The sequence below is a fragment of the Tamandua tetradactyla genome, chromosome 25 (genome assembly GCF_023851605.1).
Source record: "Tamandua tetradactyla isolate mTamTet1 chromosome 25, mTamTet1.pri, whole genome shotgun sequence".
NCBI classification, from domain to species: domain Eukaryota; kingdom Metazoa; phylum Chordata; class Mammalia; order Pilosa; family Myrmecophagidae; genus Tamandua; species Tamandua tetradactyla.
In genome coordinates, this window is record NC_135351.1 from 10,200,251 (window position 1) to 10,226,535 (window position 26,285).

Consider the following 26,285-nt stretch of genomic DNA (forward strand, 5'->3'; position numbering starts at 1 on the left):
TACTGTGCAATTGTTAGCCCTTCTTATTACATAGTATTGGGAGGAAAAAAGGATTTTCCTTTTTTCAAATTTGATTTTGATTTTTTAAATTGAAGTTTTACTATAATATATATTTTATATTTTTATTGACAAAACAACATACAAACACGAACATTCTTAACATATGAACATTCCATACTTAGTGTACAATGGCTCATAATATCATCACATAGTTGCATATTCATCACCATGATCACTTCTTAGAACATTTGCATCACTTCAGAAAAAGGAATAAAAAGAAAAAACTCATAATACCATACCCCTTACCCCTCCCTCTCATTGACCACTAGTATTTCCATCTACCCGATATATTTTAACCTTTGTTCCTCCTATTTACTATACTATTTTAAAGGAGAGTGGTCATTCCTTATTCATCTTTGCATTTCCCAAGAGTCTGGGAAACACATCAGCTCTTCCACAGTAGGTTATAAATATTTGTTGAACAAATGAGGTGCACAGAAGGAAAATATCCTAATTCAAATTTGGTATATTGTTCATTGACACCCCAAGATGGTGTTCAGTATTCCTTGCTCCCCTCCAACTAATGAACATTATAACCTGTGTGTTGGGGCTGATTTCCAGCCCACTGATTCAGTTTCAGAAAAAGACAGTCTCTTCTCTTCACATCTGTGTTTGTGCAATTATTCGAACACTTTCATCACATTTTGTCTTATTAAAAATGAGAGGAAATTGAGAAATAATGGACATTACTGGGGTGTTAACAGTGGTGAACTTTTATCTCTTAATATGTTTGACTCTTCGGATTTAAGTGGACAACTCTGTGGTCAAATATGAAGAAAAAGATCAGCACGTTTTGTCAAAATGTATGCCTAAAAAGGTGAGGTGTCATTAGGGGTTTTATAATACTGCACATTTGAGAAAACGACCCCCACTCCCTTTACAGCATGCAGATATAATTGGATTTTTACTTGTTTTAGTTCAGAAATACTTTCAGAAATCCTTTGAATAAGAAAGTAAGTTAAACTGGCATTATTTAGGAATATGAGAACTATTTATTGTAAAGATGTTTAAATGGTGTTAATTAGAGAGTAATGGAACAGTTTTCCAATGCACAAAAACAGCTTTTGCTTACAGCCCATGTGACTGGGTGTCTAAATTGGGCTCATGGAGACTCCCCTCTACTTAACACTCAGCCACTAACAGGGAATGTCCCTGGAGCTAGTCGCTGGAATGTTCTGGCTCAGAATTACTCATCTGTACAGTGTGAGTGACCTCTCTCCAGGATTCTTTGCCCCTTCATATAAGTTCAGGTTCCAGGAGGGTCTCCACCTGACTCGTGGGAAAAGCCCTGACTTCCAAGGAACCCAGTTTGGGGAGAAGGGACACAGCGATCAGGGAGAGGCAAGCGTCCCCAAGATTTTCACAAAATTTGGAGACAGGGGCTGGGGATTGAAGTCGTTGCAGCCTCTCCTTTAAAATGACCGTCAAAAGGCAAACTAAAAGGAATTGCAATATATAACTCATGTTATCCTATCGAAAACGAACTGCGGCGGTTTCCCTCTTTATCATCACGCCAAAGAAATGAAGTATTTGTGGTAAAGACGTCTCCAGAAAGCGATGGCTCTCTGAAAAAATCGTTTGGACGTTTCAGCGATCGGACTTTTGAGGCATTAGCCTGGATTACTAAAAAAACAAAGAAAACTCCCCCACCCAAAGTAAACCCAACCCAAAACTCCAACATCTAAACGTTCTCTCCTCAGATTATGCGCATCTATTCAAAGCTTGGTTGGAATCGTTTCCAGGGATGAGCAAAAGCACATGTGCAATAAGTAACTCTCCGGTCGAACGCTCCTTCTTTTCCAGCTTATTTGCGTCCTGGAAATCCTCAAACGCGAGCGGCCGCGCTTTCACGGGCCAGCGCAGCAGGCCCCAGAGCTCACGTCCTCCCGGCCCCGCCGCGCCCCGGGCGATGGAGTCGCGGGGCCCCCGCCCCTCTCCGTCGTTACTCAGGCCTGGGTGGCGCAGGGCGGAGTCGCAGGTGGGGAGGGGCGGCCCCAGCGCGTCGGTGACACCCGCGGAAGGTAGGGAGTCGGGGGGGGGGGGCAAGGAGTGCGGGGGAGGGCAGCCGCGCCCGCCCTGGGAAGCCACTAGCCAGGTGTGGCTTCGGCGCGCCCGCTGCCAGCGGGGAGGAGACAAGCGCGCGGCCGACCAACACCAACACCCAGCCCCGAGCCGGCTCCTCTGCGCGCTCGCCGCCCTCCGAGTCACAGCTCGTCCTCCTCGTCCCGCTCCTCCCGCCCGGCCGCTCCCGGCGTTCCCCGCCTCCCTCCGCCCAGCCGCGCGCGCCGGCCTGCGGCCCGAACCACCTCGCGGAGAGGAGCGTCCTGGCGGAACCGCGGAACCGCCCTCGAGTTCCTCGAGTTCCCGGTGCTCGGCGCCCTTCCCTTGGAAGCCGCCTCCGACGCGCTCCGAGCGGGTGGCCGCTCCGGCTTATGACTCGGCCTTGAGCGCTCTCTGAGAGTGCCCGCCGACATGAGCTGCAACGGCGGCTCCCACCCGCGCCTCAACACGCTGGGCCGCATGACCCGCGCCGAGTCCGGCCCGGACCTGCGCTACGAGTTCACCTGCGGCGGTGGCGGCGGCGGCGGCGGCGGCGGGGGCTCCAACGGCAGGATGTACTACACGCGGCGCTGCACCGTTACCGAACAGAACTCGGACGGCTATTGGTGGGTGCTGCTGGCCGGTGCCGGAGAACTTTGGGTCGTGGGCGCCTGGAAAGCCGGGGTCGGGCGTCGGGGGAACGCGGGGCTGGGGCCGGGGCCGGGAGAGCGCGGGGCGCGCGGAGCTCCTGGGTCCCGGGGAACAGGATCTCCGCACATTCCTAGCAGAATCTTGGAGACTTGGAGAAGCGAGGGATCATTCTCATTGGCCAGCCGGGGAAATCCAGGTCCTGAGTGCGAGAGTTTTCTCCCCCGAGGCCAAACCAGCCCTTCCTGAGCAGGCGGGAGCAGGACCTAGGTTATTGGGCCGTGCGGGGAAAGACGGCTCCTGTCCTGTGAGCCGGGGCTTGGCGCCACCTTTCCCCCTTCCCGCGCAGCCAGGCCGCGAGGGGCGCCCTCCGTCCGCCCCGGGCTGCGCCTCTGCTCGGCGGGCCGGGCCGGGCCGGCGTCGCCTTTGTCTCAAGCCCGAGTTTCCTGGGCGGCAGGTGGGAGGTCAGGCAAGGCGTGACTGTGACAGCCAAACCCAAGCTCTCTTAACTGTAACCCCAAGTAACACAGTGGAAGATCGGGGTCTGCAGCCTGCCCGAGGGTGACGGTCGGGCTCAGCCTCCTCTGTTGGGTCACCCCGAATTCCTGCCCACCCCTAGGTCGCCGTTGCGGCGCCTGGGGACTTTCCGGCCATCGAAGGGACCTGAGCCACCGACCGCGCCAAACTGAAGGCTGCGCGCCCGGGCGGCGCTGGGTCCCTGCCCCTCAAACGAAGCTTCCTGGATAGGGCAGCCGCGGGGGGCTTTGTGTTTTCTTTTTTTTAAGAAAAGCACCTGGTGAACGATCCCAGGGCCTTGGTGGCGGAGGGCCTTCGCGGGGTGTCTCCTTGGAGCTAAAGACTAAAGAATGTTGTGCAGGGGGCAGTGGAACCGAGGGCCGACACTCAGCGCTGGGGCCCGGCTGGGCTAAGGTGCCCCCCACTTCCTCGAGGAAGAGGGTTGGGTCCAGTTTCTCGGAATAACCGTGGAAACAAACCGAGAGGGTCCTAAAAAGCAGTTGCGGGGAAGATAATGAATTTGCCTACACTGGGTGCAGCTCTCTTGCCTGCACACCTCCCCTCCGGACCAGCCCTTCCCACGTAGGGCTTTTTTTTTTTGGGAAAGAGGCCCTGGGCTCCTGAAAGCTATGTACTTTGGTAGCTTTAGGCTGGGGAGGAGCAACTGAATATGGGCCATAGGCTTACTGTTTTGCCAGCAGCTTTGAAGGCAGGATTTACCTGAGTTGCAACCTGTTTTCTGCCTAGATTTTTCTTACCCCCCAGAGCACCTTGCTATACTATTTTCTCTCTTCGAGTTAGCAAAGAATTGTTTCAGTCTTGGACCTCTCCATTTTCTGAACAAAATGCACCTGGGAATTTCCAGGAGAATTGTGCCAAGCAGCAGATGGAATGGGGAGACGTTTTTTGCCAGCCTACATTTTGATTTTTCAGATTGTTTTAAAACTTTTGCCAAACGTTTATTGAAATCCTAGGCTTTGTTATTTACCTTCCAGTATTTGGAAATCATATTCTTTAATCCACTCGTTTAAATCCAAGTCAGAGTTTGCAAGGATACTTCAGCAGCTCTCCCTTTCTGCATTTTATGAACCAAGTTTTTAAACTAAAATATGCTCTTGTTATCTTAAAGCCCTAATTTTTAAAATTGACCATAATCAGTACTATTAATTGAGTATCTTATTCCATTGGTTTCCTATACATTTTATAGGTAATATTTTGATTAATTAATTACTTGGTTAATGAACTAGGTAACAAGCTTTATAAAGATTCTTCACTGAAACATTTAATTTGGGGGAGGCTCAATGTTGCCCCTCCCCCCATAGTAGAGCATAATTTCTTGCCTTCTGTTTTTTCCAGCTTAAAGCCTGCTTGCAAACCTGTCAAGTTTTACATCTCGCTGAGAAGGGTAAACAGAACCCAAGTGAAAAGTCACCTAATTTTGAGGGTGTTTTTTTTCTGCCCACTTGGTGTTGGAGTTGCCAGGGCAGCGAGATTTGAGGCTTGTATCTGCACACACTCATTCCTTCCAGATCCAGTAATGAAGTTTCCCCCTGCAAGTCTGGATTGGCCCCGGTTTAAGATAGCAGTGGTTCTGCTTATCCCCGTTTGAATTGAGGATTAATGAAATACGAAATAGTCCACAAATGCTGATGTTTGCATTTAAAATAATGACTGCTGGAAAGGAGATAAGGCATGTGCCTACCTGTTTTCCTGGTGGTTTTATGGTTTTGCGGGTGGTCTGCCCATGGCATATACCTTTTTAGAAGTAGATTGCCATATCTGACTAAGAGCTATAGAGCAACCACGCTGTGCTAAATGAATGATGATTAAGAATTTAATAAGTACTTTTCTGACCATTTTCAGCTATCAAAAGTTTTTTTAAATATAGTTTTCTCTATGCACATAAACCAATATGAAAACTGCTGGTTGAACTTAAATTCATTTAGTTAAAAAAAAAGTGTCTGCTACTTTTTTAGCTGAATTAGATTGGTGATTTTTGAAATATGAGTGTTTGACTGAATGGGGCCCTTTCTGTCAAACTAATTTGAGTGTGTAGAGAGCCCAAATCTGATTTGTTCCTCCTTTTAAAATGACTGTAAAATAATCTCCCCTTGGTCTGTCCTTTACGTGAACAGAACTTGTCAATTTTTAGGACAGTATTATATGTCATTTGTCGTTCTCCCCACTGACCTTTTGTGTCTGCTTTAGGCTGACTGGTTTCTGCAACTACTTTAACTTTTGTGTACTTCTTCATGTTTTGTAAAGTTTGTTGTGTGATTGATAACATAATAGGTATGTTTTTGAATATTTGGACTTTAGGTTTGTTTTGTTCTGTTCTGTACAGGACCTTCTATTACTGTTGTTTTCATTTAAGGCAGAATTATGCATCTTGTTCCCCACAGTTAAAAGAAATTACAAATCTATAGTGAATTTTGTTACCAAAGTTAACAAAAGTAGCGAAGTAACAAAAGTCCCACAGTTAAGTCTTTCACTGATCAAAATGTGCATTTTTGTAGCATTAAAAATAGAATAGAGTCATTAAACTTTCAGAAATATGTGACTATAATGTTCTAATGTTCGTATCTCATAGTTTCAAAGTTAGATGTGATCACCATTTGATATACATTTAAAAGTTTGTTTTAAACTACTTTTTAAAAGAAGCCTATTTCTCAGCATGAGACAAACAGATCCATTTGCTTTGAATTTTCGAGTTGGGGAGGGAATACTAAGGATTACCCAGTTTATAGAAATCCCACTTTAGCTAGAGACAAGAGAGCTTGCCCAAGATCCCAGAGCCTACTCATGACTGAGCTGGCTGAGAACCCAAGGCCCCACCCCTCTGGTCCAGGGCTCTGATCTCCCCCAGTCCAGGGGCTTCACTGCTTTTCTTTTGGACAGGACAGTCCTGTGCTTAATTACATGATGGAAGTATCTTACATTCTATTTACTCATTCATCCAGCAGATATTTGCTGAGCATCTATTGTGTGCACTTGGAGGTGGATTTAAAGGTGAAGGCTTCTCAAAAGGAGAGTATGCTCTTTACAGGAAAATAAATACCCACGTATCATAATAATACTAAAGGCTAGCAGAATGTTCTGTGATACAAAAAAGGGATAAATGGCCTAAGAGGCTTCATCAGTAGACAAGACAACATCGTTAGAAAGACTTTATAGAAAAGTGACCTTGACTTGGTCAGGCATTTCAGCTGTAAAGATGGGTGGGCAGAGAATATTCTCAGAGAGTGAGGGACATGTGAAAAGCGTGAGAGATGGGAAAGCAGGAGCAAATTCAAGGTCTTTTTTTCTTTTTTTAAAGCATTTTCTGTAAATGGGGAAGCAGAAAGATGAAAGGAAGGAGACCTTGGGGTGACCTTGAATGCTGTGGTGAGGGGTTTGGATGGACAGAGGGGAGCCATTGAGGGCTTTTGAACAGAGAGCTAGGATGAGCAGAGCTGAGCTTCAGGACTGCTGCTCTGGCAGTAGTGCAAAGGGTGGCAAGAAGTGGGGAGAGGCATGGGAGGGAGTTGGCTTAAGGAAGCAGTCACACCAGTTAGGAGGAAGGTAGTAAAAGTCCCAGAGATGGGTGGAGGTGGTGGGATGGGAAGTAGATACTGCTGAGGTGGAAAGACAGCTTCAGCTGAGAATTGGTTGTCCGAGGCAAGGCAGAGTCTGAGAAAACAGGCTTTGAGCTTGGGTGACTCATGGGATGGATATTATAAATATTTTTCTGGGAACTGATTGCAAAGTAAGAGGCAGCTTTGCTTAATACATGGCAGAGAGCATTCACATAGTTATTCATTTATTTTCTCTATTTTATAAAAATGTCAGATCAGTGTTTAATAGTTGTTACCATTTATTAAGCACCTGTGATATGTCAGGAATATTATGTGTGTTATTGCAAACCTCACAACAAGCTTCCCATTTTACAGATGGGAAGTTGAAGTTAAGTAGTTCAATGACTTAGGCAAGGCCACCCAGATAGTAAGTGGTGAGCTAGATTGTATACCACAATTGCTCAAGAAAAGGTCAAACCTTAGTTGTTAGAATTTCTTTTCTCCTTGTATGTTCTTTTCTGAGTCTTTACTTCTTTTTAACCCGTTGCCTTCTTCACTCTACATCCCTGTGAAATATGCATTTCATAACCATTATGTTTCTTCATTAAGACATATTAATATTTGTGCAGATTTTCCATCTGTCAGGAGAAACACCAGTATGAGGCTCCATAAAGTAGACTAATTGTTGGGCACATCTATTTAATGGAGCAAACAGCTTTCAACAAGTAGTTAATTTTTTCTCTAAATATGGGCATCATGTCATTGTTGTTCAGGTGTTTGAATTGTCCTGGGAAGGAAAAAACTGCTGATGCCCGCCGTGCCTCAGTGCTGACTTCTCAGGGTGGAGTAAAGCTGGGCTTGGGTGTGTCCTTGAGATCCTAACTCCGTTCCCAGCCAACCCGTCTGTCCAGACTGGAAGGTTCTGAAAGGAACGTTTCAATCTAGAGGCCCTGGTGCTAGAGTGTAGGTGAAGACTGGAATTCTGCCCCATCCTGGGCTTTGATCCTTTGTCCTCTTGCCCTGGGTTGGTTGGTCCCCAGTGGCCAGGTTCTAACATTAGCACCACCATGCCCCCAGGCAATGCGCTGTTGTCCTTTGAAGCAAAATACCGTAAAATTCTAGCACGGTCAAGTAATTTACACCTCCCCACGAACACCATGGGTTGGGCATGGGGTTGGGCGGTCCTTCAAAATCCTTATGAATGTGAAATCTGTATCTTGCAAAAAATCACTGCACTTTAGTGAATTTGCTTGGAATTGAAAATTTGGGGCGAACAAACATAACATCCTTTGCTTCACCAACTTCTGGCACCTGATTGAAAAAAACAGTTGGCTTTTTGATGGATAGGTAACCAGACTGCTTGTAAACCATTCTTTTAAGGCTTCAGGGAAATGAATGTTAAGTTTTTGCCCGGGAAAATAATTCTCAAAATAGGAATCCCTATTTTGCTGATGAATTTATGAAAGCCGGATATTCATATGGTATGGAAAGGAAGGCATCTTTCTCTGAATTTTCTTACCCCTTCAGGAAGTTTCTTTCACGCTCTGTTAAAAAATGTTTCATTTTCTTAGAATTGTTTCAAGCAGTTGTTTTAGAGTTTGGCAGATCATCTTAGGAACCCCTGAAAATGCCTCACTTAATACTCTATCCGTACTTTCTCCCTTTTTATTTTGCTGCTTGCCCTGCCGCTGATTTGCAGCAGGGTGTCTTCAAAAGTATGAACCGGGGTAAAGGTAAAAGCACGGTCAGAGCTCTCATGCAGTGTGGGATCTTTTGCTTCGCAGACGTTGCTTTGCGAATGTCGTTACTGGTCCCGCTCAGCCTTGTCCCACTTGTGGGGTTCCCACAAGTCACCGAGGCAAAAGTGCCAGGCACTGGGGGTGGACCCCGAGTCTGGCTGACTTCAAAGTCTTTTTTGAAGTTAATGATATGTGATCGGCTTGACCTCTCTCAACCCAAACACACCCTATGAAAATGAAGAGACAGCCACACACAGAGGAAGTGGATGTTTATTAGAGCTCCTGGGTGAGGACAAAAGGGGGAATCAGAGGAGGCCCCCTTCCTAAAATCTGAAAGCTTCCTGTAATCTTTCTCTCCTTACTGCTGGAGTGTGGGAGGGGGAGATAGGTGAACTTCCTGGTTGAGCTTTTGAAATAAGGGTGATGAGAATGATCATATCCTCAGATCAAAGTTTTTCATTTGCTTCTACTTTGCTAAGCCAAGCAAACACGCATCAAGCACCTTCCATGTGCAAAGCTCTGTGTTGTTAGTCAGAGATGACTCACATTTGGGACTCCTCTCTCCAGGAGCGGGGCAGACAGGTGTGTAAATAAGGTTTGTGCAAGGCAGCGTGAGATAAGTAGAGGAAGGGTAAATGGGCCATTTTGGGCAGAGGCATGATGAGGAAAGCTTGAGAGAGGAGGCAGCACTTATCTGTTACTCCTAAAGGAGAGGTGCTGACCTTTCACCCGGTGGAGTCTGTGTGTGAGTCTTGAGGTGGGGCATGTAGGGTCATCCCTAAACGAAGAAATGAAACCTTTATTTGTTGTGGTTGTGGCAGGATTCACATTTTTTTTTTCTTGTTACTTAAGATCCCATAAGAAACTCAAACAAGATAATATATGTGAAAAATGCTTTGGAAAGCCTAAAGAGTTAAGCAAATAGGCATTCAGATCAAAATTAATTTGTTGCATAATTTTCCTATTCTCCAACAAACGTCTGGTAGACTTTTCATAGGCCATTGTTGCATGAACTAGAATACAAAGAAGTCAAAGACAGCAGCAAACCTCAATGTCTGATGTTTGATTGAATAAGCAAGCAAAGAAAAGAGAGAGAGAGAGAGAGGAAAAGCAGACATGAAAGGAAGGAAGGAAGGAAAGAAAGAATCACTTAAGAGGCTTGAAGTCCAAATGGAGAGAAAGTATATATACACGAAAAGAAAAATACAGTTAGGTGGTAAGGGCTATGCATCTAATGGATGGTATAGGTTACTATAAATTTACTTTTAAAGAACAAAAAGTAACTTTTTAAAGATATGTTCTCTTTGTAATGCTGCATGTTCCCCTTCAAAATAATAGTCTTGCTTTCTGGCTTCTATATATTTTTTTCTTTTAATGTTCTTGGCAAGAGAAGTGTTAAATTGATGACAACTAATTTTGTAGACTTATTTTTAAAGAGAAGAATGTTATTGGAAGGCAACAGAAGAAAACTTAGAAAGCTCTATAACACTGCTCACACTCAGGTGTGTGTTCATGTGTTCCATCCTGGTATTCAAATCCAGAACGTGTTTTCCTTTTAGCCGCTGAGGAAGGACTCTATGCCAGCCCCTGGAATTTGTTTAAACATGTTTAGAATGAACTTTAAAAATGTTTGTGCAGGCAGGTTCTTTGTAGTGTGAATCATTTGTCTTTGTGAGTGTGAAGATAAAACACAATTTCAAAAAACCCCACAATTTCAAAAAAGTTTAAAGTTTTTAAAGATGAATTTTAGTTTTTTTCTAGGACAGCTATATTAATTTTAGTTCAGAAGTCAATATTCCTTTGATTTAACCTGCCCCGGCAAGTTTTGTGGTCTCATGTGTTTTTCTTTAAAGGCACTTGATTTCTGTTCCATCTACATGTCACTGAAATGGAACTTAAAAATGAAATCTTAAGCCATGTTAGTTCAATTCCTAATACAGTTTAAAATCTTCCCCACCGGTAACACCTACGCATGCCAGTATTGAAAATTTCTTTGAAGCTAGAGATTTTTAAAATCCTTATAGAGCTTATTATTTATTTAAAAATATTTCTTCATATATGATAGAATTTTGCATTTCCCCAAGTACGCCTTATGAAATGAAGAGGAAACTAAGTTACTATTTTCCAGAACATAGACATTTATATCATTTTCAATAGGAAGAATGAATTGGTGCTTTCATAAAATAGAGTTATAGAATGAATGCGTGAAAAAAATCTTAGCTGTCATCTAATGCAACAGTTGAGGAAACTGAGGTGGGTCCAGGAAAATTCCTGAGATTAAAAAAGAAAAGTCTAAAATTGTTACGTGGCCAATAAAAAAATATGATGTGACTTAAGTTTTAAGTAATACACAATTTAAAAAAGTGCACGTGTTTTCTGAAGAAGGGTTCCTGGCTTACTTTGCATAGCTGGTGAGTGGCTGTCACTGGACTGGGCTTGAAGGATTACTATCCTTTCTGCCTGCCCTTCCTCCTTGATTTAAGAACAGCAGTGCTCTGTGGATTCTTCACTGGGCTAAGAAAAGCGAACTGAAATGTGAAAGAAGATTCTTTTCTCCCCAGTCATTAGATCTCAGTTGGCCTGAAGGTCCTTTCCTCCGTCTTGTTTTGATGGACTGAGCCCTGGTTACTTTTCTCACCTGGATCTGTTTCCAAAAGTGTTCTCGGCCACATCTCAGACAAAGTGGGATTCTTATGAATGAGTGATGGGCTAGGTATACCTTGCTTTAAGGACCAGATGCAATCTTGAAAAGCCATATAGAAAAGATGAATTTCGGTTAATTCGATCATATTTTCCTGTACACAAATAGCAATACCAGAGGGTCTTAATTTCATAGTTCTAACACTTTAGCTTTTCAGTTTTTGGCCCTTAAATAGGTTAGATTTCTGTGTATTCTTTTTCTCCTTGCAGTGGTTAACCTATTTTATTAAAATGCAAGCAAAACACATATGGGTTTTAGTGGATGCTGAGGGCACATTGAGATGAACATATTTTAGCAAAACATTAAGAATTCTTTTTTGCATTATCAACAGCATATGCCATTACCTGTTTGTTTTAATTATAATTTTTAAATTAAACTCCAAACACCAAAGCACAAACGTTAGTATTTAATGTTGGAAAATGCACATAGAATTTTTTTCCTTGTATTACCTGTTTGAATGTGTGTAGGCGAGCTGCCAAGGAACGGCGGTGTCTGTATTTATGGACACACAAAATGCTCTGTAGGAGTAGGAAGGTGTTTTAAAACTAGAGGGAACAAAATAAAAAATAGAGAAAATCCACAACTACTATGTGTATGCTGATGTGAACTGCTGCACCCTTTTTTTTTTTTGCATGGGCAGGCATCAGAAATCGAACCCAGGTCTCCAGCATGGCAGGCTAGAACTCTGCCTGCTGAGCCACCTTTGCCCAGCACCTCCCCTTTTCTGAGCAAGATGCAGTTCATTTCTAAATGTCAAATGTCATGCAACTAGTGGTGGTTAAAAAGAAGCGGGTGAATTCTGTATTTTTTTTTTCTTTCTTTTTTTGCATGGCCAGGCACCGGGAATTGAACCCGGGTCTCCGGCATGGCAGGCGAGAATTCTGCCACTGAACCACCAGAGCCACTGTTGCACTACCCTGAATTTTGTATTTTGATGTCAGAAGAATGTGGTATCCTAAATTCACTTTACACGTGTAGACACTTCGATTCATTCGTGGTTAAGTTTGGCTTCTCTGCCTTTTTTAAAAATAAATTTTCACTTTGGATTAGTTTTAGATTTACAGAAAAGTTGGAAAAATGGTACAGAGAATTCCCACATATCCCTCACCCAGTTTCCCCTCTCTGCCTCTGTTTTATAGCTCAGCTTGTGTGTACACTAACACATCATTATTAATCAGTTAGGAAACTGACTTTCCATTATACATCTCTGTAGGAATCGCCCTGTGTAGCAAATCGAGAACAGATGTCTAAATATTTCAGAAGAAACTTACTCTTATCTTCTATCAATAAAGAAATCGTGGAGATATCTTATGAAACTTACAATTGGAGGCGGAAAAAGAAAGAAAAAAAATTAAAAAATAAAATAAAAAAAAAAGAAATCGTTTTGACAAATGTAATTACACAAGAGCTTCCTGATTCCTTATCCATCCTCGGGTACCAAAGAGGGTTTCTGTACTTCTTGATGTTTTTCTTTGTCTCTTTAATTGCTTTCCTCTATTTTATAATAGGTTTTGTCTCTTTAATTTCTTTCTTCTGTTTTGGAAAGCATCTTGGTTCTAAGTCAATTGGAATTTTGCACAAGTTAGGACAACAGATATAGTCTTGTTTTTATCTAAGGAGTATGAGGCTTAGCCAGATTTCCCATATAATTCTGAGTGGGAGACTCACTCACTGTGTTAACGTGGGAAGGTTTTGACAGGTGATCCATTCAGGAAGCACATTGCCCTGGCTTGCCTGGAGAAACCAGTGCTGTCACTTGGGAGTGGTTCCCAGGGAGAGGTTGGCTTCTCACCCGTGGTCAGCTAGTGCTGGCTTGTTTGGGAGCCTTGATTACAGGGAGGGACCCCAAAGAGGTGGTAGAAAGAGGAAAGCAACTTTTCCTCTTGGTGTCATGATGGAAGGGTTGGGAACAGCAGGAGAAGTTTCCCACATTCTTGTGCTCTTACCGCATCCATGCATAGCACAGTCAGTGTTTTTCAAACTTTTTTTTAAGTGAAATTCTTGACACACACATGTGTGTGCACACACACACACGAGAATGTCCAGCATGTCAAGCATCAAAGAAAAAGTAGGACAGGTTAGCTCTGGCTGAAAGTGTCGACCACAAGGCCCTGTGAGGAGCTCCTTTTTGGAAAGGCTTCTTGGAGCACATTTATGGCACCTTTTCATGAACATGAAAGGATAATTTAATATGCTTTAAATCTCCTTTAAGCTAACTGTAGCAGACTCTGCTGTGGCATAATTGATCTTGGAAAGTAAAAGTGGAAACTCTGTTTTAAGATACTTCGCTCTTTTCTACATTCACTCTGCATTAAATTCCTCGAGACCTCTCTTTAAAATATGGGAAATCTACAGCTTTCTTCTTTCACACCACCATTATTTCAAGGTTTGAGCCAAGCTTTTTTCCCCCCAAAAGGTGCTTAACTTGAAATGTCCACCTTGATGAGATTCATTGTAGGGAAACATTTATGCTGGCGTCACTCTGAAAGGAAAAGAGACCTGCTTTGGCATTAAAGATATTTGAAATTCCCACCACTTCCCTCACACCATTATTTCTTTGACAGTATCATTTCTTACTATGATTTGCAGAAAATATTTTTGTGGAATAAATTTTCTGCCACGTCCCACATTCTTCCTTCGGCCAGACCTGCCAGTGAAATCTTCATGCTGTGTTTCTGGCAGGGTAAGCCTTCAGGAAGGATTTGTGGTGGTGTGCACTCAGCATTCTAGACTCCTGTAGGAGGAGGGGACAGGGGTTGGTGGCGGAGACTGTATGATAGAGGAACTTAAATAGCTCCATATCCTTGCTAGACATGTATTTTTATGACTGAAAAGGATTTCTGGATTGGTTCACAGACCTGGAAAAACAAAACAGAACAAAACAACCACAGACTTGCGTGTAAAGGAAATTATTGGGCTAATTAATGAAATCTGAATAAAGTCTGTAGATTAGAGAATAGTATTTTGATCATTGTACTGCAGTTATATAAGGGGATGCCGTTGTTTTTTGGAAACATACACTGGAATATTTGGGGGGTAAAGGGGTACGACTGCTCTGGTGCAGGAAATAAATGCCTAAATGACTGTACCCACACACATATATGGGGGAAGGGAGGAAAAGAAAACATGGCAAAATGTTAACAGTCGGTGACTTTGCATGCAGGGTAGACAGGGATGTTTTTGTCCCCTTTTTCTGAAAGTTTGAAATTATTTCAAAGTTGAAAGTATTTTTAAGTGGACTAAAATTTCTTTCCGATTTCTTTGTATTTGCTCCATCAGTCAAACAGGGACAATGTCCAGACACCAGAACCAGAACACCATCCAGGAGCTTCTGCAGAACTGTTCAGACTGTCTGATGCGAGCAGAGCTGATTGTGCAGCCCGTGAGTCTCCTTTTGTCCTCCTCACTTCTCCCACAGTGTCACTGAGCCCCCACTTTCATTATCGCTCGCTTAGCTCCGTAGGTTTTCGTCGTCCACCCTTAGCTGCTGACCTCTTCCACAAAGTTCCTTGTTAGCCATTACCTTTTCCAAAACAGACTTTGGTGGGATGAGTATATTCTAACCTCTTTGCGATGTTGTTTTAATAGTGGGAACCAGTTTTCACCAGGGTTGATTTTTTTTTTTTTCCCTTCCAACAAATGTTTACAAACTGCCACCCTCTGGAATTGCAGCCACCTGTTGTTCTGTATGTAATTTTGTAATACTTTCTCTCCCTAGAAATGCAATCTGACGTGTTTATGACACTGGATTTTGGTGGATTCTGTTGCGTACCACCAACTTAATGAGATTCCGCCCCCCCCCCCAGCGAAAATTACCATATTGTGAGAACAGTTCCATTTGAGACCTGTTAAAATGCGGAAAACTATGCATGTGAAAACTGAGGTGATATTTGTGCAGGGCCTCATGATTTTTCTTGAGGTAACTGAGATCTCTTAGGATCTCATCAAATCAGGTTTAGGAATCACTGGTTCCATGATATTTGCTGTGAAATGTCTTCATTTTAAAGTACTCTCGCTTTTAAATTTGGGCCTAATTTTGCTAGAAACAGTGTAGAGAATTCAGGGGCCATGGCCATCATTTCTATCTCTTCTCTGGATTTTTCTTATATTTTCAGCAAAGAAATTGAGTTCCTGTCTCCCTGACACTGACCTGAGCTGGGGTGTTTCACCTCAAAGCATTCCTGTTAAGTAATCAAGTCTGTATTTGGGGAGAGGGATTTTGTTTTCATTTCCTAGGCTTCTCAAAACAGATACCATGAAACAGCTTGCTTTTAGACAATGGGAATTTATCAGTTTACAGTTTTGGGCTGAGAATTTCCAAATCAAGGCATTGTTGAAGTGATGCTTTCCTCCCCAAAAACAGCTGCCTGTGATTGTCGGCTCCTCTACCACACGGCAAGGCACATGGTGGCATCTGCTGGTCTCTCCCTTTTCTCCCAGGTTTTGTTGATTTCCGCTTCTTGCTTCCATGGTTTTCACTTCCTCTTTTTCATTCACTCCATTTATAAAGTACTCCAGTAAGGGAGTTAAGACCCATCCTGAATGAGGTGGGTCACACCTTAACTGAAGTAGCCTCATCAAAAGGTCCTACTTAACATAAGTCCACACCCACAGGAATGGATTGAATTTAAGGATGTGTGTTTCTGGGGTACATACAGTTTCAAACACCATAGATTTTAACCAAGGAAATTTATGGGTTCTGTTTGGAGATTATCTTAATGTTCCAATTTCTTCATTTTAGATATTGTGTGGGTTCTCATTCCAGTTCATTTTGTCCAATTAAAAAACTGAAAATTTAAAAAACAAACCTCAGTTTAGTCCACTTAAAAAGATATTTGAGGCCCAGCAAGTCAGCGTGGTTCTAGTTCTCGTTTTTAAGCCTCAGATTTGAAACATGTTCCTCTAAATTTCATCATCATGTCGTAATTGCTTTACGTAAAGGAAAATCGAAGGCACCAATGGCTTAATACTGAACGTTTACACATCCCAGGCTTGGATGTGATTTGTGGCTGCTATGGATACATTTTACATGTGGCTCTAAAAATTTACGTGGCACCATGTTCTCCGTTTATTTTTGCTTATATGCATTGAAGTGCAATAAAAACATAGGGAAATACTGTCATATTTGCTAACATTTCTGTTTAGAGAAATGAAGTTCATTTGGTGAAGACTGAAAGCAGTAAATGTGAAATTCCAGATAAAGCTCATCTGTGGCAATGAAGCAGTAGCCTTTTGCATATGAAAGAGGAAGCTTGCTTTTTTGAGAGGGAAAATCACAAATATTTTACTTTGTAATAAATAATTATAGACTCACAATATATTGCAAAAATAATGCTGTGAGGTCCCATGTACCCATAAACCAGCCTCCTTTAATGGTGACAACTATGTAACAGTAGTCCATCATCAAAAACAGAGAGTTAGATATTCTGTCAGTTAAGTGTAATTTTAAAAGCCTAATGGAAATTTTTTTTACTTTTTTTTTTTTTTTGACATGTGCAGGGTCTGGAAATTGAACCTGGGTCTCCCACATGGCAGGCGAGAATTCTACCACTGAACTATCTTTGCACTGCCCTAAAAGCCTAATGGAAATTTAAAATACAGTCCACATTCTTGATTTATGAATCTCCCAATTTTTTACTGCCTTACCTCAAATTAACCCGATTTTCAACTGGAATTTTTTTGCAGATAGATGGGGGAAACTTATGTAACATTTGTTACGTTCGTAGCAGTAGTGTTTGCTTCCGTGCGAGCACAGGGAGCTTTTCTTTCCAGGGTTAATGTCTTCCTTCATTTGAATCCTTTCTTTTAGGAACTCAAGTATGGAGATGGAATACAGCTTGCTCGGAGCAGAGAACTGGATGAGTGCTTTGCCCAGGCCAACGATCAGATGGAAATCACTGATGGCCTGATCAGAGAGATGCGGCAAATGGGCCAGCCCTGTGACGCGTATCAGAAAAGGTAGGCATTGCCAGTAGAGAATGCATGTAGGCAGGGCTAATGGAGAACACACAGCCTTGTTCCAGTTCCCGGGCTCAAGTCTTCCTTTGAACGGGGCCCAAATATTCCCGAGGGAGGGCTCATTTACTAGGTATTGGAGCTTTATGAATCTTTACTACAAATTGACCAAAATTTTCTCATGTGAAATCATCACAAAGCTCCCATGAAAAGAGTTCAACAGACAGCCTGCCCAAGAGAGTGTGAATGTTCAAAACTCCAGTGCTTGTTTTACAGAGTTGACTTTGTTCCAAGATAACTTTAATATGAGAGCAGGTTATGGTGCCCTCATTTAGAGGGTAGCAAAGGCCTGTGGCATGGGCATTTGACTTTTAAAGAGAATTTTAAATTTAGTAACATATATACAACCTAAGATTTCCCTCCTTTAATCACATTTGGTTACATAAATCAGTCGTGTTAATTAAATTCACAATGTTGTACCACCATCAACACCATCCATTTCCAGAACATTTCTGTCACCCCAAATGGAAAATCTGTACCAATTAAGCAATAACTCCCCATTCCTTACTCCTACCCTGGCACCTGATAACTCTGTGAATTTGCTTATTCTATTTATTTCATATCAGTGAGATCATACAATAGTTATCTTTTTGTCTGTGACTTATTTTGCTCCACACGATGTCTTTAAGGTTCATTCATGTTGTTGCATTTATCAGAACGTCATTCCTTTTTGCGGCTGCATATCACTCCATTATAGGTATATACTGCCTTAGTCATTAGGTATATACCACATCAATGAGCAGTTGGGTTGTTTCCATCTTTTGGCAGTTGTGGATAATGCTGCTATGAACATTAGTGTGCAAATGTCTGTTCAAGTCCCCGCTTTCAATTCTTGTGGAAGCGTTTGACTTTTGAGAGGGTCTAATATCAAGTCAAGCGTAATTGAATGAATAGAAAATTGAGTCTCTTACAGTTGGAAACACAGAGTTTTAAAGAAGATGTGTAGTTTGAATTTCTTCCCGTGGTACTGTGGGCACAAAGTACTAGGAAAAATTCCCAGGATGAGCTCATGAGAAACAGAAAGGTGCAGCCAGGTTATGCAAAGGCAATTACACTTTCCATGACATTTCAGACTCTGAACATCATCATAAGCTTTATCTTTTTGCATATGATCAAAATTCAAGCCGTGTGCTAGAGAGTAATATCTCCAAATAAAATATCTGTGGTGTGTATAGTGTCACAGAGGAGAGTCAAGAGAAGGGGAGATTTGCCCAAAACATACTTGCACAAGATGTATTCCTGCGATGATGTGCTTGTTCTCCTTTCCTTTCAGATTGCTTCAGCTCCAGGAGCAAATGCGAGCCCTCTATAAAGCCATCAGCTCCCCACGAGTCCGAAGGGCCAGCTCCAAGGGTGGTGGATACACGTGTCAGAGTGGCTCAGGGTGGGACGAGTTCACCAAGCGCCTGACCAGCGAATGTTTGGGGTGGATGAGGCAGCAAAGGGTAAGCAGCCCCTAGAAGAATGAGGGCTGGTTCTCAAACACCCCAGGCCTGTGTAGACCAGCTGTATAGAACGTGGCAGAGTCCATGCCAAGTGTCCCGGTTTCATGGAGACTCTCAGGTGGGAGCAACAATGTGCTGTTTCTGGCATTTTCCACTTATAAAAGGGAGCTTCTGTTTTGAAATACATGAAACTTCAGACAGTGGTTTCTTCCTAGACTTTAGATGTCAAAACTCCAAATATGGGGCGGGCCACAGTGGCTCAGCGGCAAGAATGCTTGCCTGCCATGCCAGAGGACCTGGGTTCGTTTCCCGGTGCTTGCCCATGTAAAAAAAAAAAAACTCCAAATATGGTGCCTTGAGTGGCAAAGCTGGGCATTGTACAGCTTGAATTTCCACGATTTGTAGTACAAAGAAACAAAGTGTCAGACATCTGCATTTGCCCTTTCTCTCACACCCACACTTTCTAATGCTCAGAAGTTCTGGCTTGGCCGTAGAGGCAGAGATTCCATTTTTCCAGCTCCGTATCGTGGCCAGAAATAATGAAGCTAACATTTATCGCAACCTTTTTCTCCTGTGCCACTTTATGTTTACCAAGGCATTAGGTCTTATCAGCCTCCACTTGCATAGCTTTGATCTGACGATGAATCAGACTTGTTTTTATGTGTGGCCTCATTGTGTTGGACATACTTTATTACTTAGCTAATATTTAACAGGTATACCTTAATTAGTAGATTTTAAATATCTAGCTCTTACTGTCCATAAGAGGAAAAGATGTGGAAGTTTACGTGCTAAAAAACTTCATTGATCCACTTTAAGTTATAACTGAGCTCATCTGTGTTTCTGATACGTACTTACAAAAAAAAAAAAAAAAGAACATTGTGAGACTTATTTTAGAATACTCACAAATTGGAGGAGCTGAAAACGCAATAAAAGTGGATATTCTGGTTTGGGCTCATTGGCTGGTTACCCTGTAGTTTTGATGTGCCGGGTGTCTCGTTGGGCAACCCTTACATCACTCATGTGGGAGTAAAATAAAATAGTGGCCACAGAATTATGTACTGATCCTTTCCCCTAGAACTTGAGTTTCTACAAAGCGTTTTCAATCCTAATTATTGTTTCGTTGCTTTCTATAGTAATTATGCATTATAATGAACAGATGTCGTTAGAAATATGCCATAATCATGTAGCTGGAAATTTTATAATGAAACCCTGCTGCTAATGAACCAGCCTTCTCTGGAGAGGGTGGGTATTTTAGAATGATAAGCTGCAGAGAGGTCATTTGTTAGGGCATATGGTTGTGGTCATAAGAAGACTTAGTTTTATTAGAAGTTGTTGCATCCACGTAGCATGGCTCTAAAGTCTCTCAGCTGCTTGAAATTTTTTGTATGCTTTCTTTCCTAAGTGGTGAGAGCATATGTGACTGATGTTGATGCACTCGTTCACTTAGTTAACACTTTCTCACGTATATCATAAAGACAATAAGCAGGTGTACCTTAGGAATACTGAGGGCTCGGTTCCACAGCACTGCAATGAAGTGAATACCACAATAGAGGAGTCATGTGAACTTTTTGTTTTTTCTCAGTGTATAAATAAGTTATGTTTACGCTATACCGTAGTCTATTAAGTGTGCAATAGCATTATGTTTTGAAAAAACAATGCATGGACCTTAATTAAAATGTGACACAGAGACATGAGGTGGTGAGCACATGCTGTCAGAAAAATGGCACTGATAAACTTGCACACCGCAGGCTTGTAAAAAACATAGTATCTACGAAGTGCAATCAAACAAGGTGTGCCTGTGATACTATTACAAAAGATGGGCTTATGGGGAGAACTTATAGTGATTTTCCAAGAAACCTAAATGCAAAGCTATTTGCATGTTTTGGAGTTCCCTTCTAATCTTTGAACACCTATTTCTCGAACATTTTATATATATGAGCACTGAGCCACAAACTGAGGTTTCCAGATTTATGCTCCAGACTCCCAAAGAGCCTGCAATATTGTTGAGGAACACACATTCCAAATTTCTATCCAGAGTGATGTGTTATTAATTGCTATGTGAAAGCTATAATAAAATCTTGCTTAGGAGTTGGGGAGTGGCTGACTTTCTAGTTACTGGAATGATGCGTCACAAGGAGGAGCTGGAGAACTGATAGGGCTTGAATTGCATCTTAGGGGTCAGTGATGTTAGGCAAAGCAGCCTTTGACCCAAGTTAGTTACGAAACATCCTACCCTCTAATTCCTCCTTAGTAATGAACAGTACATAAAATGACAACTCATGATTTGCCATTTTCTGTATTTGTTTTGCATACTAGCTTTATAACAGTCTTTTGAGGAACAGGTTCAACATTTAAAAATTTCACAAAGTGGTATTATTCATGTTTTCAGTTTCATGTTGTGGCATGACAGCATTTTTAACAAGAACAACTGATAGGCAGCTGCCTTTTGACTAGAAAGCCAGAGTGTTTCAAATGACCTCACAGCCCGCTGATCACTTACTGCCTGTTTGTCCTAGGATTTTCCCCAGCCCCTTTTCTCCTGTCCCTTCTTCCCCCACCATATCTGCATTCTTCATTTCAACTCCCAGGAGGCTGCGTTGCAGTGCCCGGCTGATAAGTGAGCTGTCTCCCCAGCAGCACAATGAACAAGCATTCCCGCTTCTCCTTTGCCAGGGCTTTGTTTGGTTTCCTTAGTTTGTGTTTCTGCTGATGGAAGGGCCTGATTGTGTACCCCTGGCTGGTAATGACAGGCGTGAGCTGGTGCCCTATCTTCTCATCAACTTCCTAGTGGACTTGTCTGGTTGTTTCTGTTTTAAAGCCAGGATGAGCTCCAGGAGAGAAGGGTCAAAGTCTCTGGTAACTTGCAGTTGTCTGCCTCTGAAATGGCTCCCCTTTCTGAAGGCTTGCCAACTCTATTGGGACATGGATGTAGCTTAGAACAATGGGTGTTATGTGTTTTTAGCAGTACTGAACTGGAATATTTGCCCTTGGCATGTCTAAGAGATGACACGGATGATCTGAAAATTACCTATACACCTGCAGAAGAAAGATCAAATAGTAGACTTACCACAATACAAAATTTGTGGAATGATATGTTTGAATCTTTTTATGTAGCATTCTTAAATTTGAAGTAGTGGAGACTGAAATTTAAATTTTAAATTTAGTCAGGTTTCATTAAAGAAAAAATGTAATGTAAATCCACAATCTTTGTATTGCCAACCTTAATTGAAAGACAGTGAATTTTATAGTGATTTTGCTTTGAAATGGGCCATAGAGACTTTGCATTGTATTTCACAATACCAAGGTATTGATAACAAATACTAAGTAATCTCCTGAAAAAATGTTATGTCAAATGCTGGATTTTAAAGAACCAAACAATTACATTAATCAAAACAATTTAAAGGAATAAACAATGAGAAATACTTTTAGGTTAGCTCTTTAGCATGGAAAACTACATGATTGAGCTTAATGGATTGTTTTAAAATTTACTTTTTAATCAACATTTATAATATTTGCCGTGTTTCATGTATAATTCAGTGGCATTATTTATGTTTACGATGTGCTGCTCTCACCACCATATGTTACCAAAATTTTTTCATCATCCCAAATAGAAGCTCTGTACCCATTCTCCTTCCTTCTCTTCAATCCATGGTAACCCTAATTTATTTTCTGTCTCCATGAATTTGCTTATTCTAGATATTTTAATGACTGCATTTTAAAATGCAATTTTATTGAGACATATTCACATATCTTATAATCATCCAAAGTATACAATCAGTGGTTCTTAGTATCGTCATATAGTTGTGCATTCATCAACACAATCAGTAATGACCTATTTTTGATTTATATTTTAAAACTCCTTGAATAAAGAAATTCCATCAGTATTTTTAAAACGTATGTCATATATCTGTACACACACAGACTTGCATGTGTACATGTACATTTCTTTTTTTCCTTAGAAGACATTATCTGGGTTTCAGAGCTCCCACTTCCACGTTACCGCCTCAGCCCGTCATGGGCAGGGGTCAGACAAGTTGAGGAAAGTATTTGGCAACCCCCATTAGCCTTTTGGGAATCTTGAACTTGAAAAAAATATTTTGGCTTCCAAAAATATTTAAGACTTTCATCTTTAATTTAATGTGAATCCGAGCTAAGCATGTTCCTTGGTGCTTTGACCACTCTTTGGGGTAATAAGGTGAGCCGGATGCAGAGGAGGGAAAACGAGAGCTCTCTCCTTCCTCTTGCAGACAGAGATGGACATGGTGAGCTGGGGTGTCGACCTGGCCTCGGTGGAGCAGCATATCAACAGCCACCGGAGCCTCCACAACTCCATCGGGGACTACCGCTGGCAGCTGGACAAGATTAAAGCCGATCTGGTACTTTATTTTTGAGTCTTGACAAAGCATATTAAAGGATTGGGTAATGACTGTGTCCCAGGCATTTTTTGTCTGAAAGATTGGGTCTATTATTTCTTCCCCAAGAGGCTGGAAATTTTCATAAATGGGGAAGCAGAATCAGATGGATCTACTTACTAGAGGTTGTGTTAACATTTGAGGGGAGGAGTTAAACAAAACGCTAAGGCCACACAAACCCTCATTTATTTGCAGTTTGGAAATAAATATTTTTGGAGGTATTAGTTCCAATTCGACAAAAAGCAGAATATTTTCTTCGATAGGGAAAATGCGACAATCATGTAGTATTGTGTCCTTAGGGAATCCTTTTCAAGGTGGTAATTAAAATTTGTTTCTACAGAAGTTGAATTGTGTCTGACCCTGATGCTTTTCTTTTGCTGGAAAAAGTTAGATTTGAAGCTGGGCTGAAGACAATTGCCACATTAAATATTAATCTGGTCTTAAGTGCTTGGTTTCAACCCCAGCTCCCTTTTAGACTTCAAACAAAGTTACTCATCTCTAGTTCTTCTTCCAGCTTTTTTGGCCTTACTTTTAGGTCCCCTAAGGATCTGGCCAACTTTCTCTCTCATTTCTCTAAGAGTTCAGGAATTCTAAGTCATTTTTTCAAACTTTTTTAGTTTGTAAAGAGTGAAGTTTTAGGTGACAGTTATTAGGTCTTTACTTGGTGGAGGTGACACAACCGCCCTGGGAAAAACTTGTATGCATAAAAGATTTCATCATCAAATGTTCATTGTACAAAGGTGATCTGAGGCCAAAATCTGATGGAAGTGAGGTTCCAAAGGGCCTCTCTTCCCATACAAATTCACAAGGGGAATTAAGTGAGTACCTATTTTTTTTTTTTTGTCTTCCTGCAGCGTGAGAAATCTGCAATTTACCAATTGGAGGAGGAATATGAAAACCTACTGGTAAGCCCACGTATTTCTGAAGTGCATACAGTTTCTGTTCATGCTCATTTCCTTCCCTATCCCGCATGGGACTGGATATGTCATCTGCTAGATATCACACCTAATAGCACTGGAAGAACCTTAGGCGCTCTTGGGTGCTAATTTCATTCTTGCTGTTGCATTTCCTTTAGAACTTAAAAAGTAAATTTAAATTTAAAAAGATTTTTCTGATGACAGTACCTAACACCATTCTGTTTGCAAGTATGCGTCACATAAACCGCATTTGTTAAATCCTTGCAATTAAAGCGGTGAAGCTTTTCAACTTGTCGATAAGCTTTTTCACACATTTTATCAAATATAAGCCAAAATAAGACTCATTTTCCTTAGATTATGAAATTGTCATTGCTGCATTATGCATAAACTCCATATCAATAACTTGACCCATAAGAAGAATAGATATTTCCATTCTTAAGCCTATTTGTGTCCCATGTCTTTACTTATTTAACATTTCCTTGTTGACAGTGATTTCTTTTTAAAAGTAATACAGCCAGTGGATAGTTTTCCTATTGGGTCTGGGTTATGAGAAATGGCATCTTGAATTGTGAGGGGTTGGAGAGGGCAGAAAGATCTTGATTTGTCTTTTTAAGAATCCACTTTGCCCTTTATAGTCTAAAACTAGTCATTGAACCAAATACTAGTATCTGAATCAAGACCATTCTGTATTAGGTTGTTTTACCAAACCCAAATTTGTCATCTTTTCCGTCATGCTTTCTGGCCTGGTCCTTTACACATACCGATGATAAACGCGGTCAACTTCCTATCATTTGTCATTGGTTAGGGGACCAAATTGGTCTATCAATGCGATCTGCCGAGAGCACCCTTAATCTGCTTATGGTGCCTCCAATGCTGTTTTTGACCTCTCTGTGCAGAAAGCTTCCTTTGAGAGGATGGACCACCTGCGACAGCTGCAGGGCATCATCCAGGCCACGTCCAGGGAAATCATGTGGATCAACGACTGCGAGGAAGAGGAGCTGCTGTACGACTGGAGCGACAAAAACACCAACATCGCTCAGAAGCAGGAGGCCTTTTCCGTAAGCTTGCCCTCGCTAGCTGCAGACTCTTGCTTACACACCTGGCCTTGAAGGGCTAAGGGGTGGGGACCAACGATCTTTTAGTACTTTAATCAGCTATTTGCAACTCAGCCTTGGCTGAAATGGTCATGAGATACCATTCCTTCTTGAAAGCTTTTTTAATGACATAGGCGGGGCAGTACATTTTTACTGTTCCAGGAGATGGTGGTTTTGTTGAGCTACCTTCTCCAGTAACCCAATTCACTCCGAGAAATCAGAGTGTGCGTAATTCTGTGGCATGGGAGATAAAAATTGGACAAGCCCTATCAGCTACGTGTTTTACCCAGCATTAAATAATCCTGTGATTCTTTTGGAAAATGTTGTATGTTTCTTCTGCACTATATATTTCCAAAATGCAGCTTCATATTTAACTTCCTTTAAATACTACGGATTTGATAGAAGATGAATGGTGACTTGCTCTAAAGGATTTGCTTTTCACTTTTCATTCACAGATACGCATGAGCCAATTGGAACTTAAGGAAAAAGAGCTCAATAAGCTTAAACAAGAAAGTGACCAGCTTGTCCTCAACCAGCATCCGGCTTCAGACAAAATTGAGGTTGGCTTAGTAAGATTTATAGTTTTTAGTAGGAAAATAAAAACAAAAAGGAAACTTTTCGTAACGTAAGGCCTTACAAACGAATGACTCTTATCCATCAAAAAGCCTTGCCAACTTAATTTTATACTTGGGATCAACATCCTAGACCAGGAGTTGGCAAACTTTTCCTGGAAAGGGCCAGGTAATAAATAACTTTGCTTGTCTGTCTCTGTCACAACTATTGAACTCTGCTATTGTAGCATGAAAGCGGCCACAGACCACATGCAAATGAATGAGCCTGGTTGTGTTCCTATAAAGCTATTTACAAATACAGGCAGTGGGCCCAATCTGGCTCCCGGGATGTAGTTTGCTGACCCCTGCCCTCGACTGCCATCTGTTGGCTATGCTCAAGGCTGCTAGCACTGGTGTGCCCATATTAGTTATTTACAACAATTGAAATATTTCCATAGCAGTTGGTCCAAGTCACTGCCTTAAGCCCTGCAAGCCCTTTGCTTGGATGCCTTCGGCCTCCCCTGATTGGTTTTGTGCAGCAGGGGGACCCTGCTCCACTCATGTCCCTCTATCCTGATTGGTCACTAGCTGTA

The 26,285-nt window shown here is 41.8% G+C and overlaps 1 protein-coding gene across 3 annotated transcripts in view; it reads left to right on the forward strand.

Moving 5' to 3' along the window:
• Positions 1–2,396: 2,396 nt before the first annotated feature.
• Positions 2,397–26,285, forward strand: part of DSP (desmoplakin) — a 46,947-nt gene continuing 23,058 nt past the window's right edge. Inside the window, exons 1-8 of one of the 3 annotated variants that reach the window (XM_077143364.1) lie at positions 2,397–2,726; positions 14,538–14,640; positions 17,068–17,216; positions 18,547–18,718; positions 22,966–23,094; positions 23,985–24,035; positions 24,944–25,105; positions 25,597–25,701. In XM_077143364.1, coding sequence (XP_076999479.1) covers positions 2,533–2,726; positions 14,538–14,640; positions 17,068–17,216; positions 18,547–18,718; positions 22,966–23,094; positions 23,985–24,035; positions 24,944–25,105; positions 25,597–25,701 — 1,065 coding nt within the window. In that variant the 5' untranslated portion in view covers positions 2,397–2,532. The remainder of the gene's footprint in view (positions 2,727–14,537; positions 14,641–17,067; positions 17,217–18,546; positions 18,719–22,965; positions 23,095–23,984; positions 24,036–24,943; positions 25,106–25,596; positions 25,702–26,285) is intronic. The other 2 variants (XM_077143365.1, XM_077143367.1) reach the window with 2 other exon arrangements.